General features: G+C 43.6%; 1 protein-coding gene across 2 annotated transcripts in view; it reads right to left on the bottom strand.

The window, feature by feature from the left end:
• srcin1a (SRC kinase signaling inhibitor 1a) overlaps positions 1-12,713 on the bottom strand; it is an 85,431-nt gene extending 72,718 nt beyond the window's left edge. The window contains exon 1 of one of the 2 annotated variants that reach the window (XM_084036313.1): positions 12,357-12,713. In XM_084036313.1, the coding sequence (XP_083892439.1) occupies positions 12,357-12,378 (22 nt within the window). In that variant the 5' untranslated portion in view covers positions 12,379-12,713. The remainder of the gene's footprint in view (positions 1-12,356) is intronic. The other variant, XM_084036314.1, reaches the window with a different exon arrangement.
• Between the last annotated feature and the right edge of the window lie 1,292 nt (positions 12,714-14,005).

Genomic DNA, 14,005 nt, shown 5'->3' with positions numbered 1-14,005 from the left:
GCAGTTGGTCGTTATAAAAAGAGTCTCAAGGTGTCATATTGGACGAGTATTTAGTTAATCCCAAAACATACATCTAATTATCTGTTTATATTGATTTTAAAATGAATGAATCTGTCAATTATAGGGAACAAACATTGGATTCTGACAGTAACACACTGGAATGCACCAAAGAAACACAGAAAGCTGGTTGTTTGTTTGTCTGCCAGCACAAGGTGAGCCCTTCCTCCTACAGAACCACATTTACATGCGGTGCAGCAACGCTTCGTGGTTGACGTGCTCATACACCAATCCAGAATAAACTGCTAATGCATGAAGGATCACCTTCAAATGAAAACAACCTCCTCTCCATCTTTCTCCATCGCTCTCTCTCTCTCTGTGTTTATGCACGAGTGAGTCAGACTGCACATGCTCAGTGGCGACGCCAAACCATAAAAAACTGTACAACAACTTTGTGTCCTCGACATTTCATCGGCGTACTTGACATCGATTTTCTATAGGCTTACATTATAACAAGCACTGTGCTGTGACAAACAACAGGACAGTCAATGATAACCCAGTGGGCTAAAACACATTTGTCGATTCGTGCTGAACTCTGCTAGGAGTCAGCGTTTATTCACCACATCACATATAACGTCTATTGAGGGCTGTTTTCACCTTAAAACAATACAACAGCAGATGTGTTTGCGTGGTAATATTTGCAATGTAAGTGAGCCAGAGGATATTACTGTTATTTTTTTGTATACGGTGTAAACACACGCTTACGTCGATGTGAATGTACACGACTATCTTTTATCCGAGACACGCTTCCGTCTGTATCCGAGGGTGATTTTCTCTCACTGTTCTCAGGTTGCACTTGAACGCAGGATGAGAAAGAAACAAAGTAAGCAGTTGCATTATTTCAAAACAACACCGGGGAAGACACAAAGCAATAAGGTGAGGTCCACAGCGGCGTCTGCAAGCCTTTTCTGGCATTTTCCACAGCATGTCTTAATGAAACCAGTAAAATACAAACTACCCCAAGAGCACAAGATGCATTAATAATTCTATGTTGATGTGAATATTTGAAGCTTTGTTTCAGGATGAGTGTCAGAGAAACAAAATGAGCTGAGGCAGATATGGGCAGGGAGGAAATGTCCTAAAAATAATAATAATAATAAGTTTCATAAGCACAATGATTTATCTCTAACATACCCAGCACCATCTACATTTAAAAGTGATATTCCTGTATGTATGCTATAGAACAGACAGTTCAGTTCAGTTAAGGTTTATTGTCCCAAAAGGGAAACTTGTCTTGCAGCCAGGTAGGTACACATAAACACAAGATACACAAAGACATACAACAAAGAGAGATAAAAAGGATAAAAAAACAGGCTATTTTAAGTTAAACTATCCTAAACAACAGACCTGCAAAGTGTCACTGAATTTGATAATTCAAATGAACAAAAATGTTTTTTGTTATGGGTTGCGCAAAGAAAATGAATATCGACAGATAAATCATTATCCGATTTGTTTTTTTAACTCCTCAAATAACACACCACTGGCATCGCCTCAAAAAACCTGCATCTGTCTGGCTATAAAAAAACAACCATGAAGGGGAATTCTAAATATTTATATTGCAAAAGGTTCATGACGAGTGCATCCAGGTGCCATTGTCTCATAATCTGCCTGACAATTGCATTCCTGACAATATCCAACTCAATTCAACATTGCATCTCAGTCTGAATGACAGACATCAACCCATTTGTGTACGCTGCTCCATCTTCAGAGCATCTGTTTGGCAGTGGTAAGGAGCGGGGGCCAGGCGTGATAAGCGCCGCTGCCAACCCCTGGAGCTTCTCACTGAAGCTCCGCTGCCTTCGACGCAACATTCCTGATGCCATCGAGAAAGTGGGGCTGATATTGTACTGTGACGGCCTTTGGCATCCTCGTGTGCCAAGAGTGAGCTAAAAGGAGAGAAAGCTGCAAAACCGGACAAATAACCAGCTCCCAGTTCCGGGCCAAACCAACACATACTGCCAAACCAAAACGGAGGCTGAAGGAGCTACACTGCTGCACCCAGCTCTCTGCAGAAAGGGAAATAATAGACACTAAAAAAACAAAATATAGGCAGGTGAATACATTCTACAGATAAACATGCAAATGCACATGGCCGTTCATCAACAGAGACAGAGGTCGAGATTGCTGTACTTCGTTTCCCAGCACCTCCTGGAAGATCGGTTGCTAGATGTATGGCTGGCTGACGCAGCATGCATGCTCAATGAGGTTAATACATGTTTATCAGTGTGGGAAAACAGGGAAGGGGGGGTTATTGGGGTTGTTACGCGATAGCATGAATCTACAATGTCAGAGACGGTGAAGGTGTGTTTAAGAGCTGGGGAAGCGAAGGAGCTTCTATGTACATCTGATTCTACAGTATGTACATATTTGTCAGTTGTATCTAAACAGAGAGTGAGTGTGATGCTCAGACACACACATACAGACCCACACAAGCAGATAGACAGTCCATCTCACAGACAGTGAGAGAAGGATTAGCGCAGAGGCGGATGGCTTGTTGACCAGCGCACAGATATGTGCTCCTGGTGTGAAACAGCCAGGCTTCTGCTCACGCAACAATAGGCAAAAGTGTGGCGCACTCCCACGTCCAGGGTGAACCTGGTGGACAGCGATCGTTTTAATGTATTCAGGATCGAGCATTTACGCAGCCTTTAACCCCAGAGCCTCACTTCTCATTATCACGTTCCCCCTCACTGCCGGTCTGCTTCCTCGCAGCACTCTTGTGCACTCTTGTTTCCTAGTAACTGTGGGAGAAATGTACGGACGGAGGTGTTTTTTGCCATCGTCAGGTGTCTGTCAGTTGTGTGCTTGCATGCATTGATTTCCAAATGATCGCGTGTGTGCTTATATGTGCTTGTGTATACATGTGATTTTGCATTCAGGAATAAAACACAAAAACAACAGTCCTGCAATAAATTCTACTTTCATGAAGATTATAATTTATGTTTTAAAGAGGTACTGGTCATTGTAGTGTTATAAAATTATACCGCTTTATAATGAGAAGTATTTAATATATATATATATATATATATATACTGTATATCAGTAATCTGCTACATATTCACTAGATTTGCTGCACTTCTGTTTTATATCATTGTGAATAAAAAATAACAGTGAGTTGCAACTCTAGTACATCAGAAATGTTATGAAACAAAACAAAAGACAGGAGCATGTCCACACCATGATAACCTTCAAACATCCTTATTATAACCTTCAGGCTGAGCTCGGGCTTTGGCAGCGATTACCCGTGTGCAGCCCTCAACAGAGCTCTAGTTATCGAACAAGGTCAAACATTTGCAGGCAAATCCTTGCTGATGAAATGATGACCACGGAGCGACTCACTACCACCAACAGCACAAAAACAAGGCTCCACACAAAACCTGAGAAACCCATATTTGGAATCGTCCTCCCTTTCTCCCCCACAGCTCACGAGTCGGAAAGCCAATCCATCCTTACACTTTCTCTGCTCACAATCTCATAAAATATCTGTAATGTTCATATCTCCATATCTCTCCTGCCGGCTCAGTATTTCTGCTGCACGGCGGCTATGTTTAAAAAAAAATGCCAATGTCATCATGCACTATGTTATAGGTCCTGGATTCCCATTAATGCCTCGGACTAAGGCGATGGATGCCACCCAGCCAATCGATCAAGAGACAGAAAACACAGGCAGCATCCGATGAACCAGAGGAGTACAGGTCTGTCTTGGGGAGAGGAAATAAACTGAGCTGACCTTTTCATACTCTGCTGCTTTAATAGTTCATGGCATTGGGTTGGGGCTCATCCTTGGATTTCACATGCAATGTTTATGACGGCAGCGGTTCCCCCGTTACAGAAAATCCATCTTTTCAGCTCGGCCGGGCTACTGGATAATGCATGTCTGTATCTGCTTCCCAGCCGGTTACAAGTCATTACATGTATATTAGTGGGCGATAATGTGGGAATTGGTTTCCTTTTCAGAAGGGTAGCTCCTAGTGGGGAAAATGAGGAAGGAAATAAAAAGTGATCCACCAGGTTGCAGCAGAGCATAGCCTTTCGTACTGCAGAGACTCACAATGGCAAGTGCAGCATTAAATCCACACAGGAGGATACACTGAAACAAATCACCGACTTAAGAGCTATGTCCTGGCAGTAAATGCGATGATGGTTTTACTGTTGATGGAGGGCAAAGATGGGAATCTAAACTGTTGTCGAGTCCCAAGGCGGTGCAGACATGTTTGATGCTTTCAATTCGCCAAATGACGCCAAATCTCTTCTAACAGTTTGAAAAATCAACCTTTAGTCTGGAAGCAGAGTGTCAAGCAGAGAAGAAGGGCATATAGGGAGATGGTGAAGGAGTCTATTGAGACCCGGACCAGAATGAGATGAGGGATATTTGGATCGAGTCAGGAGCAGAAGGAGGCTAATCTGCCTAAAATCATCAGAGGCTGCGCTGCCTGCTTTGTATTCCAGCCTGAGCAGCTTGGGAATGAAAATCAGAAGTGATGGGAGGAGAACGTAGGAGGAAACGGTCTGAGTGAGAAGAAAGAAGACTATTACTGCTTTTTCTTGCACCATCTTTAATTCCTCTAACTCTCCCCCCTCCTTCCTTCCTTCCTTCCTTCCTTCCTTCCTCTCTTTCTTCTGGGGAAGTTTTAGGGAACAACTCTTTGAGTGGTTCAGCCCCCCTTTTGAGTGAGTCTTTAGCCTGGAGATATCTAAAACGTCAGCTAAATGAGTCTCATGTGGAATGCACTCCAACATACACTCAGGAGTTGACATGTTCGGAAGTGATTCCCCTCAACTCTCTCTGAACCCTTTTTAAGAATTCACCTTGTTTTAAATGTTTAATAATAACCACATAAACACGTCCGTGAAACAAAACACAACCTTGCGGGAAGGGGAAGTGTGCAACATGATCTGCATCGGCTATGTTTAGACTACTCATGTCGCATGCAGGGAGGAAGCAGATGTATTACCGTGTGCCCCATTTCTACTGAATATTAAAAGCAAGAGTGTGTGCATGCTGCTATTTCAGGTAGAACAAAACACACCAGGTGAGCCTTAAATGGATTTTAGGCCTCTTTGTTCCCGAAAGAAGAGATACCATTTGTATGTACTCGCTGGTCGGGATGCATGGAGAAAATAGCATCCTGCTGCACGAAGCTCGACGGTGAACTCGTATGACTCAACATGGTTTTACCTAATTTACTTACTCGCTCAATGCCTTTTGCAGCCTGCGAGGAAACACTAATTATAAAAACCTAGGAGACTAAATTAAATGTGTGTTTTGTTCCTGTTTTAACCCCCCAAAAAATCTTTAAAACACTATTAATATTGAGAGGTGCTTCTGATGTTTTTCACCCACATTAACAAACATGCGGGAGAAGAATATTAGCAACACATTTCAAGAAATGCAGTCGAGTATAACACCTCCACGACCACTTAAATAACCTCTCTACAGTGTAAAAAAACTGCACATTGCAATCTTTGTATGGATGTATTAAATGAAGAGTGTGTTCACAGAACTCTAAATGTTGCCCTGGGATTGTGTTTTATTAGTATGCATGTCTATTCTTGGGGTGTGCGAGTGGAGAGGAAGCAATAGAGAAGACAGCTTATTCGGCTGATTTGGCAGACAAGCTCAGAAATTGACGGAAATAAATAAACTCCTAGATGATCATTCCGTCGTTACACAGCTGAGGTAAAAATCCCCATTAGCAAAAACTGTGTTGAAGCAAGAGGTCGGCAATTTTTCAGAGTTAGATGAGAAGATTAATACTTCCCTCATGTCTGTGTAGTAAAATATATATATATAGCTGGAGCCAGCAGCAGTTAGCATAGCTTAGCATAAAGACCGGACCCCTGTAAAACAGTTTGACATAATGAGTTTTGGAGGTGCTGGCAGCTCCTGACTTCACCGTACAGACATGAGAGATATTGATCTCCTTCTCAGCATAAAAAATAAGTGCATTTCCCCCCAATTTCAAAGTATTCATTGAACCTGTATTAGGTTAAATGATTGAAATGGTGACTAAAACATGACTAATAGTCATAGATTGCAACCAGAAGGACTCAAATTCAGATGGTGTGCTCATCTCCAGTTGAGAGCCTCCTGTGTTTTTTTTTATAGCCTGCATTCTGCAAGCAAGACTGACTCAGAAGGTTGATCCAGTGGATTAATGTTCGAAACATCAGTTTATTTAATTAACAAGACCAAAATAAACTGTAAAATGTACTTGCACACGCACACACACTTTTTCAATAAGCAGCAAGTCACATTAAAAGTCGCCACAGGCAGGTTTTACACGTGTATGTGTTTGATAAGCCTAAATTGAGCAAAAGTACACCGTGTGAACATAAATGAACAAGATGTCACCATCCTGAAAATACTGACAGTGGGATTACTGTCACTCATCTGCACACTGGTTGCCACTGGCTTGGTGAGTAGTGGAGATAGAGACATTTTAAAGCCACCATTGCCACATTAGGAACTGTAACACAATGGTGACTAAGCCTATAGCCCACTGATTAAATTGTGGGAAGATATTCCCGGAAAAATGACAAGCGGCGCACACACGGATCCAAAAAACACATTTGCTTAGTTATCGCTCATCACCGTGGACGCCATCAAAGAGAATGAAATTGTAACTTGAACAAAATTTCTGCAAGTTTTTTCAAAGATCCAAAAAGCGAGCTCCCATCACAGCGAGAAAAGTGCTGAAGTCAAAACGACTACTTTCTCCCCACCAAACTTCTATATTTACCTCGTTATCTCCTAGATTTCTACAAATTGATCTGGGCTGTACCAACTCTGCAGAAAATGCAGACGCTGCCTTCAAATACTGCCTGGAAGTATTGCAATTACTGGTTGGCCACATTTTATAAGACTAATAAACATAAATAGTTAAACAGAAAAGTTGAATTTTGCAACCTTAATATGCCACGATGAATTATATTATATTTAACGTTTTGTCTTTATATACGGCGCCACAAATAAATGTGCATCTTTTCCTCCTCATTTCTCCTGCTGAAGCACAAGGTAACCACTCAGCAGAAAGCTACTTTTGATTTAGGGCCCACGTTGTTATGTCTCACTACAGAACACCTTAACACACGACATGTTGTTTTTATGACTCACAGGCTGGAGCTTTCAAGGAGCACATTAGGGCAGCAATGCTTCTCCAACAGATCACTGTGGACAAACTACGGCTTTGCGGGCGGGTCGAATTGGGATGCTAATGAAGTAAATATTGGCCTCCTGGACCCACACAGAAATTGCTTAAGGATAGTGTTACACAAGCTGCTGTAATTGTAGTTATTTTCTGCCCTTTTTTGGGAAGGAGTTAACTTGAATTGTGGACACACGCTTTAACAGTGGAAAGGAAGTGATTGTACCTGATTGAACGTTATTCATGTAACGATAAGTGATCCAAGGTCGTCATATACATACTCTTCCAACTTGATTATGCGAGATGGTAAATAGAGCTGCATATATGCTGTGGTGCTTAAACTACATGGCTATATATTCACAAATTCATACACTGATGGCAGAGGTGTCTTTCCCTGGAAAAGCCGGGAATCGAGCCACCGATCTTCCCGTGGGAGAACGACTCGCCCTCTAGCGGCCACTGTACTTAACACAGGAGCAAAAGAGGCAATATTTCAGATTTAAACCCAGAGCAAATAGGGAACCCGATAACGTTAACAAGGCAAACTGTGTCTGATGAAGGTGGAAGCGCCCGGAGGCAACACTACACACACACACCTTCAACCCAAGCAGCATGCATTGGAATAAATTACTACATAAAAGTCCAATGGGTCTTATTAAGGTAGTTTTTCCAAATATCGCCATGCTCTTAGCTCCATGAGTGTTCTGCCAATCAGCTGCTAATAGCAAACAGCTAAGAAGCTCTCCTTTTGCTGAATTAAACAGATTGGGATCGGCGACTAGAATGCATTAATGCCAATCTCCAGATCGCTTATTTTTACTGAATATCAGCCCTTAATTAAAGGCTAAATTATTTTTTTACTTGCCCAATCACCCAACTGCTAGAGGCAATCCACTGGCCCGAACACAGAGCTTACTTGCCCCAGGCAAATGAGAAAGCATTAATGTCCAGCCCTGGACATTGTTTTCAGGAATAGTTTATCCAAGCATTGCATATTTGACTTGTATTATGTCAGACGGATGCGTGGGGAAAATAGCTTTAACATTTAACAAAGTGACCAATGTGGTTTTAGAGAACAGAAGGTCAACGGACATCCTCGCAGCAGTAAATAACTCAATAACTCTATTTTCTTTTCAAAGTTCTCTGAAAAGGTCAAAACTAAAAGGTGAATTATTTGTTTTATTCTATTAGGAGGCAAAAGAAAAGAACCCATCATTTATAAATTCATCACTTTCATAAAACAAGCAATTACATGAACGGCTCACATTAATCATTCCATCATTATGCAGAGATATCAAACTGCCCTGCACATAATTTGTGGTATGGAAACAAGGATGTTTGATAAATGGATGTAATATTTAAACTGTTGCATCATTAATGACCTTGGGAGCTAACTAGTGTGATTACCCATTGCCGCTGTAAGAGGCTCATCATATAGGCCACAATGCCCCGGAGGAAAAAGCACAAACCATCCACAAAGAGGTTGATTGACTTGCAACCTCAGATTACATAAAGAAGTTCCTCTCAAATACAAAACGAGAGCAGAGGCTCTTGAAGGACATGTGAAGTCCCTACTCTATAGTCATCATTTTAAATTACAGAACAATTATGTTCTACTGAAGCATGCCTCAATCAATTTCCCCCTAAAAACGTTGCATCTATACCATCGTGGCTCCCCTTTCCATTGTGCAAGGCAAATATTTGCACATGTGGGGGAACATATGTGAGCTCAAGCCGCGGTGCATTTACTGCTTGCTGTGACAAGGACACTGCATGAGGCAACGCTAACATAAGGACCAGTTTGCTGGTTTGGAAATAGAAGTCTGCCATTTGCCCATCATTATGTGCTCAGCCCCCCTTTCTGTGTCCGAGAATATGAACATCGTGTTAATATTTTGTTACGAAAATGTACTTTAACAGCCGATTCCGTGCAACTCGGGCAAAGCTAGTCCCAGCAGGGTCAATTACTTCAGAAATGCCCTCAAAAACACGCAGCTCCTCCGCCATAAACATTGCATCATCACCAGCCAATCACAAGGCGGCATTCGTGGGGCTTTGTGTGGCACAGACGAGCAGGTGCGTAAGTACAAAACAATGACTCCACAAACACGCTGAGCTCCACACATGACTGCGCGCCGCTGTCAATAACCGATGCTTAAAAGCTTTGATCAGCTGCGGATTTAGTAAACATATTCAACCAAAGAAAAAAACCTGATTACTTGTCATCTCATCCTTACTCAAACGGATTTCAACCAAAGGACATAACTTGCGTTAATCGAGGTTGTGTCCTTGTGAGTTAGATTAATATCAGACAGGTGCATGATGACATGACCTGGTAGGCCAGTTGGCTATTGCTTTCAGTCTTGTCCTCTGAAATGACAAGATGGTGAACAGACTGACAGAGCTCAGCTGGTTTAAACCAAAATCTATCATCAAAAAATGCATTCAACAGTATCTGCTTATTATTTGTAGTGTATACATCTGTTTTGGTTGGTGCACTAAATATGAATTTATCAATGTCAGTGTTGAGATAAACCCACTACATTTTCTGTGATTGAAAATATAGTAAAAGGTCATTGCATTGCCTCATACTTCCAGTCTATTGGGTTTATATTTAGTAAATCGCAGCATCTTACCGTAGAAATACATCCTATTCTTCATGATATATCATCTACACCCACGCTATGTGCATGTTGCCAGTGCTCTCCTTTGATGCAGTACAACATCACTTCAACATGCAGTATAACAGCATCTCAGTCACTGCAGCCCCCCCCAGCAGAGACGGAGCTACCGTCGCCTCACCTGGGGGATCAGCAGATAGACAGACATGTGTGTTGACATAAACCTCGGCTGAACATACGAGGTATAGCATTTGGGTATAAAACTACCAGGATTTGCTGTCTCCGCACAATGGTGACATCACGATAAGCATTAGCTCTGCAGCAGGCTAATACTGGGCTTAATGCTCATCTCTGCTTAATCTATTCTTTACGGTTTAGCCTATCAGTGGGACCTGCTACAACTATAATGTGCTTATAGAGATGCCTCTATTTGCCCTGAGAGGCAGTGGTTAAACGCTAACTACCAAATAAAAGGTATACTTCTTTACTGGTCACCTTGGCAAAGCCTGGTCTGGACTGCACAGCCGAAACCACTAGCAGGGTTTGTGGCAGTGGTCTTTGGCTGCATTAAGTTTAATTAGCACCTTGAATAGAAGTGGCAATTCTAAATACCGCAGATCTTTTGTCACAGCGCATTATTAAAACCTGTTGTGCTTCTATAGAAATCTCACTGCTTTACCATTCAGACAACTCAATTATCTGTTTTTAGGGGGAAAAAATAAGCTTAGCATTCATTGCTAATCCAGGTCAAACCCTCTAAATTAGACATTTACTACAGACGGAACTCCAAGGGCACTTGAAAGTAATAAAGCCAAAAGAAAAAATCCAATAGATACACAGACCTCGGGCTAGTCCCAAGGTCTCATGACACGGTCTGCCTTCACCTGAGCCTCAATGTGTGCTTAAAGAGACCAATAAGAAAAATATCAACGTGGAGATATAAGAAATTAGACCTTCCAAAAAGGTCAACTGACCAGAAAAAGCAAAAACACAGCAGCCAAACACCGGCCAGTTTGTTGAGAACATCAATATTCTACACCAAACACATCTGAGAAGCTCACAAACAAACAGGTTTAAGAGCTGTTTACTATTCCACTGTTGAGCCCTTGCAATCATCCAAGTAATGACCTCATTTAGACACCCAAAACACTGTTAAACCGAATTATGTTGCTGCCAGAGCCCAGCAATGCAACTTACCTGTCCGTCTACGTGTCAACCCCTTTTTTGTCTTTTGTTCTTTTAAACTTCCTTTCATGCTTTCACCTTTTTTTCCCCAAATCCTCTATTTCCTGCCTCGGTCGCCTTCTCGCTACTAGCAAACAGACTGTCCCCGGGTGAGAGGCAAGCAAGGGATGAAGAGGAGGGGAGGAAGAAAGGAGGCGGAAATAGGCGAGGGAGAATGAAGAGATAGAGGGGGAAATTAATGTTGACGAATGAATTCCCAGAGCTGTGCGGCGTTGCCCTTTTCTCTGAAAAGTGAGAGCTCACCACCTTTCTTTATTTGCATCTCGATGGTGGATTTTTCTACTTTAACCCCCCATTCCCTTTGCACTCTTTTCTTATCGTTTGTTTACCTCTTCCTGAACCACAGGTGGACAAAAAAAAAATGCAAATATACACTAAACTGCATGCAGAAATATAGCACACATTCACATCTATAACACAATATTTTGCAGGCTGCAAGCTTGCAACTGGTATTTTACTGAAGGGATTGTAAAACAGAGAGCAACAGAGATTAAAAGGCAGATTGAAGGAAAAGAGAGCGAGCGAGAGAGAGAGGGGAGCCCGAAGGGAATAGAGAGAGAGAGAGGGAGCATCACATGAAGGAGTTGACCCACCCGATCATCCATTTACAATACCATCCCCCATACACTCAAGGCAAAGCCGTCTTGTTCCCTCATTAAGCTCTCGTTACATCCACAATTTATTTTATTTGTCTAAGTGATCTTTGTTTTTTTCTCCATCTTATCGTCTATAAAAAAAAAAAAAAAAAAAAAAAAGCACGCCCCTCGGAGTGCTTCACTTCCAAGAGGTCGTCCATGTGGCTGACGGTTGCAACCACCGCTCCAACACACATACAACACTTTGCACTCAATTACACACATGATAAAAATCTCTCTTACAAGTCACCTCCCTATCACTCACACACACACACACACACACACACACACAGATTCACACCCACCAGCACCACCTGCTTCACCGTACTTCAGCTCTACACCACCCCTCCCCACCCACCCATTTCTTGCTGCTCCCACATATGGTGTTTCCAGCACCTCATCCTCATATTCAACATCCCTGCGAGCCTCTCCCCCACGCACCTCACTCGTAACCCACTACCACCCATTAACCGACGCTACCTTCCAGCATCACTCTCCTCAAGCGATGCCGCGCTCCACGAGCCCAACCCCCCATCCCCCTGCTTTCACAGGAGTGTAACAGGAGGACGGCCAGCTGGTTGGGTAGCACAACACGCGGAATCAAAACGATACCTGCCACACAAGTAAGCAAGGAGATAGGGTTGACATGCCTTGGGATGGTGCATTGCCCATGCTGCGACACGGACCGCTGCAGCTGAAAGTGATAGCGTTTCCTGTTCCCCCTCCTCTTTTTTTCCTCTCTCCTCCTCCCTCCTCCTGTCCCTCGCTTTCGGCTCTTCACAAGGCGCTGGGTCTGTCCTTCCTTGAGCCGGTCCCCACGCTCCTATTCGTTCCTCTCCTTCTACCGTCCTCCTTCCCTTTGTCTCGCGCTCGCTCTGGCTTTCTCTTCCCTCCGCTGGAACCTCCTTCGCGAGATGGCTTCGGTCCAGCAGCGGCGCTCCTGACAGCACTGCGCGTGTGTGCCTGCGAGCACGTGTGTGTGTGTGTGTGTGTGTGTGAGGTTGAGTGGGAGAGCCTGGCTATATGTGTGAAAGAGAGAGCGAGAGAGAGAGGGGCGTACTCTTCAGCAGTAGAAGCCTCGGTAGACTGTGCATGCCGGTGCAGGGATGCTCAGTGCACAGCTAAGAACGAAGCACAAATTTTGCCCATGATAAATTCACACTCACTCACCCACTCTCTCTCACTTGCTCGCTCCATGCCTTATTTCCTCCCCATCACACATTAGATTCTCTCTCTCTCTCTCTCTCTCTTAAAGATACAGGCGGCACGCTGCATTGCTACATGCCTAGGGCACAATTCATGATATGGTAATAAAGGGGAGTCCAGGGACACGGTCCTGCGTGGGGCTCAGCAGCTGAGCTAGCAGGGGGGCGGGTGGAGAAATGCTCCAAGCATCTACTGTACCAGGAATGGGGGAGGATGGTGCGAGGCAGAGAGAGAGAGAGAGAGAGAGAGAGAGAGAGTGGAAGAAAGAGAGACAGGAGTGAACACTTGAAGTATCCCCTGGTGACAACAGCAGCTAATGATGAAGCTGCGCCAGGCCCCCAGGCGAGGTTGTAATGGATTGGCATGGCAAGCGGAGTGCAGTGGCAGGTGAGAATGACGGGTAGGACGCCACGGGAGGGCAACATCAGCACCACTGTGGGCCCGAGGACCTGCCCTGCTCGCTGTTTGTTCGCAAGCATAAATTATTGCTCTTGCGAATCCTGGCCATTATCACCTCCGCTCACCAAACGATCACACCCCAAGAAGTAGGGCAGAGCTCGCCGTTACGTCAGCCGTTCCAAGAATTCCCCTTGAACACAGTGAGGAAAAATCTATACTGAAATCAATCACGTACAATCTGATGGAGGACACAAAAAAAAGAGCCACAAGTGGCGAACAGATGTGCGACTGAAAGAGAAATTGTGGAAACTGTCAGGTGTTGTGGATGATGGAGATACAGAGTATTGCTGTCAAACTGAGGGAGGCTATTCTTCACTGGAGAAGCTAATGGGAGCTGATGAACTAAGAAAGTAAGATGAGGAAGTAGGAGGAGAGGGGGAGAGAGAGTGTTAAATGCCAGGAGATGGAGAGATAAAAGAGGACGGAAGTTCTCTTCATGATGAAAGTGATGAATAATGTATGGACAGGCTGCACATGACTTACGCAGCACACTGGCCTGTCCGTCATGTCCAGCTGGCTCACAGGGAGAGGATGCATCAGCCTGTCAGCAGGCGCCTGTCCACTCCAGTTAAAAAGCAAGCCCACAAAACCCTGCAAACCACACAAATGTTCACGTGATTTAAATTCAATTAAA

This window comes from Eutrigla gurnardus (assembly GCF_963514095.1).
Source record: "Eutrigla gurnardus genome assembly, chromosome: 20".
NCBI classification, from domain to species: Eukaryota; Metazoa; Chordata; class Actinopteri; order Perciformes; family Triglidae; genus Eutrigla; species Eutrigla gurnardus.
Note: the sequence above shows the minus strand (reverse complement) of the source record. Positions and strands in the feature narration are given on the sequence as shown.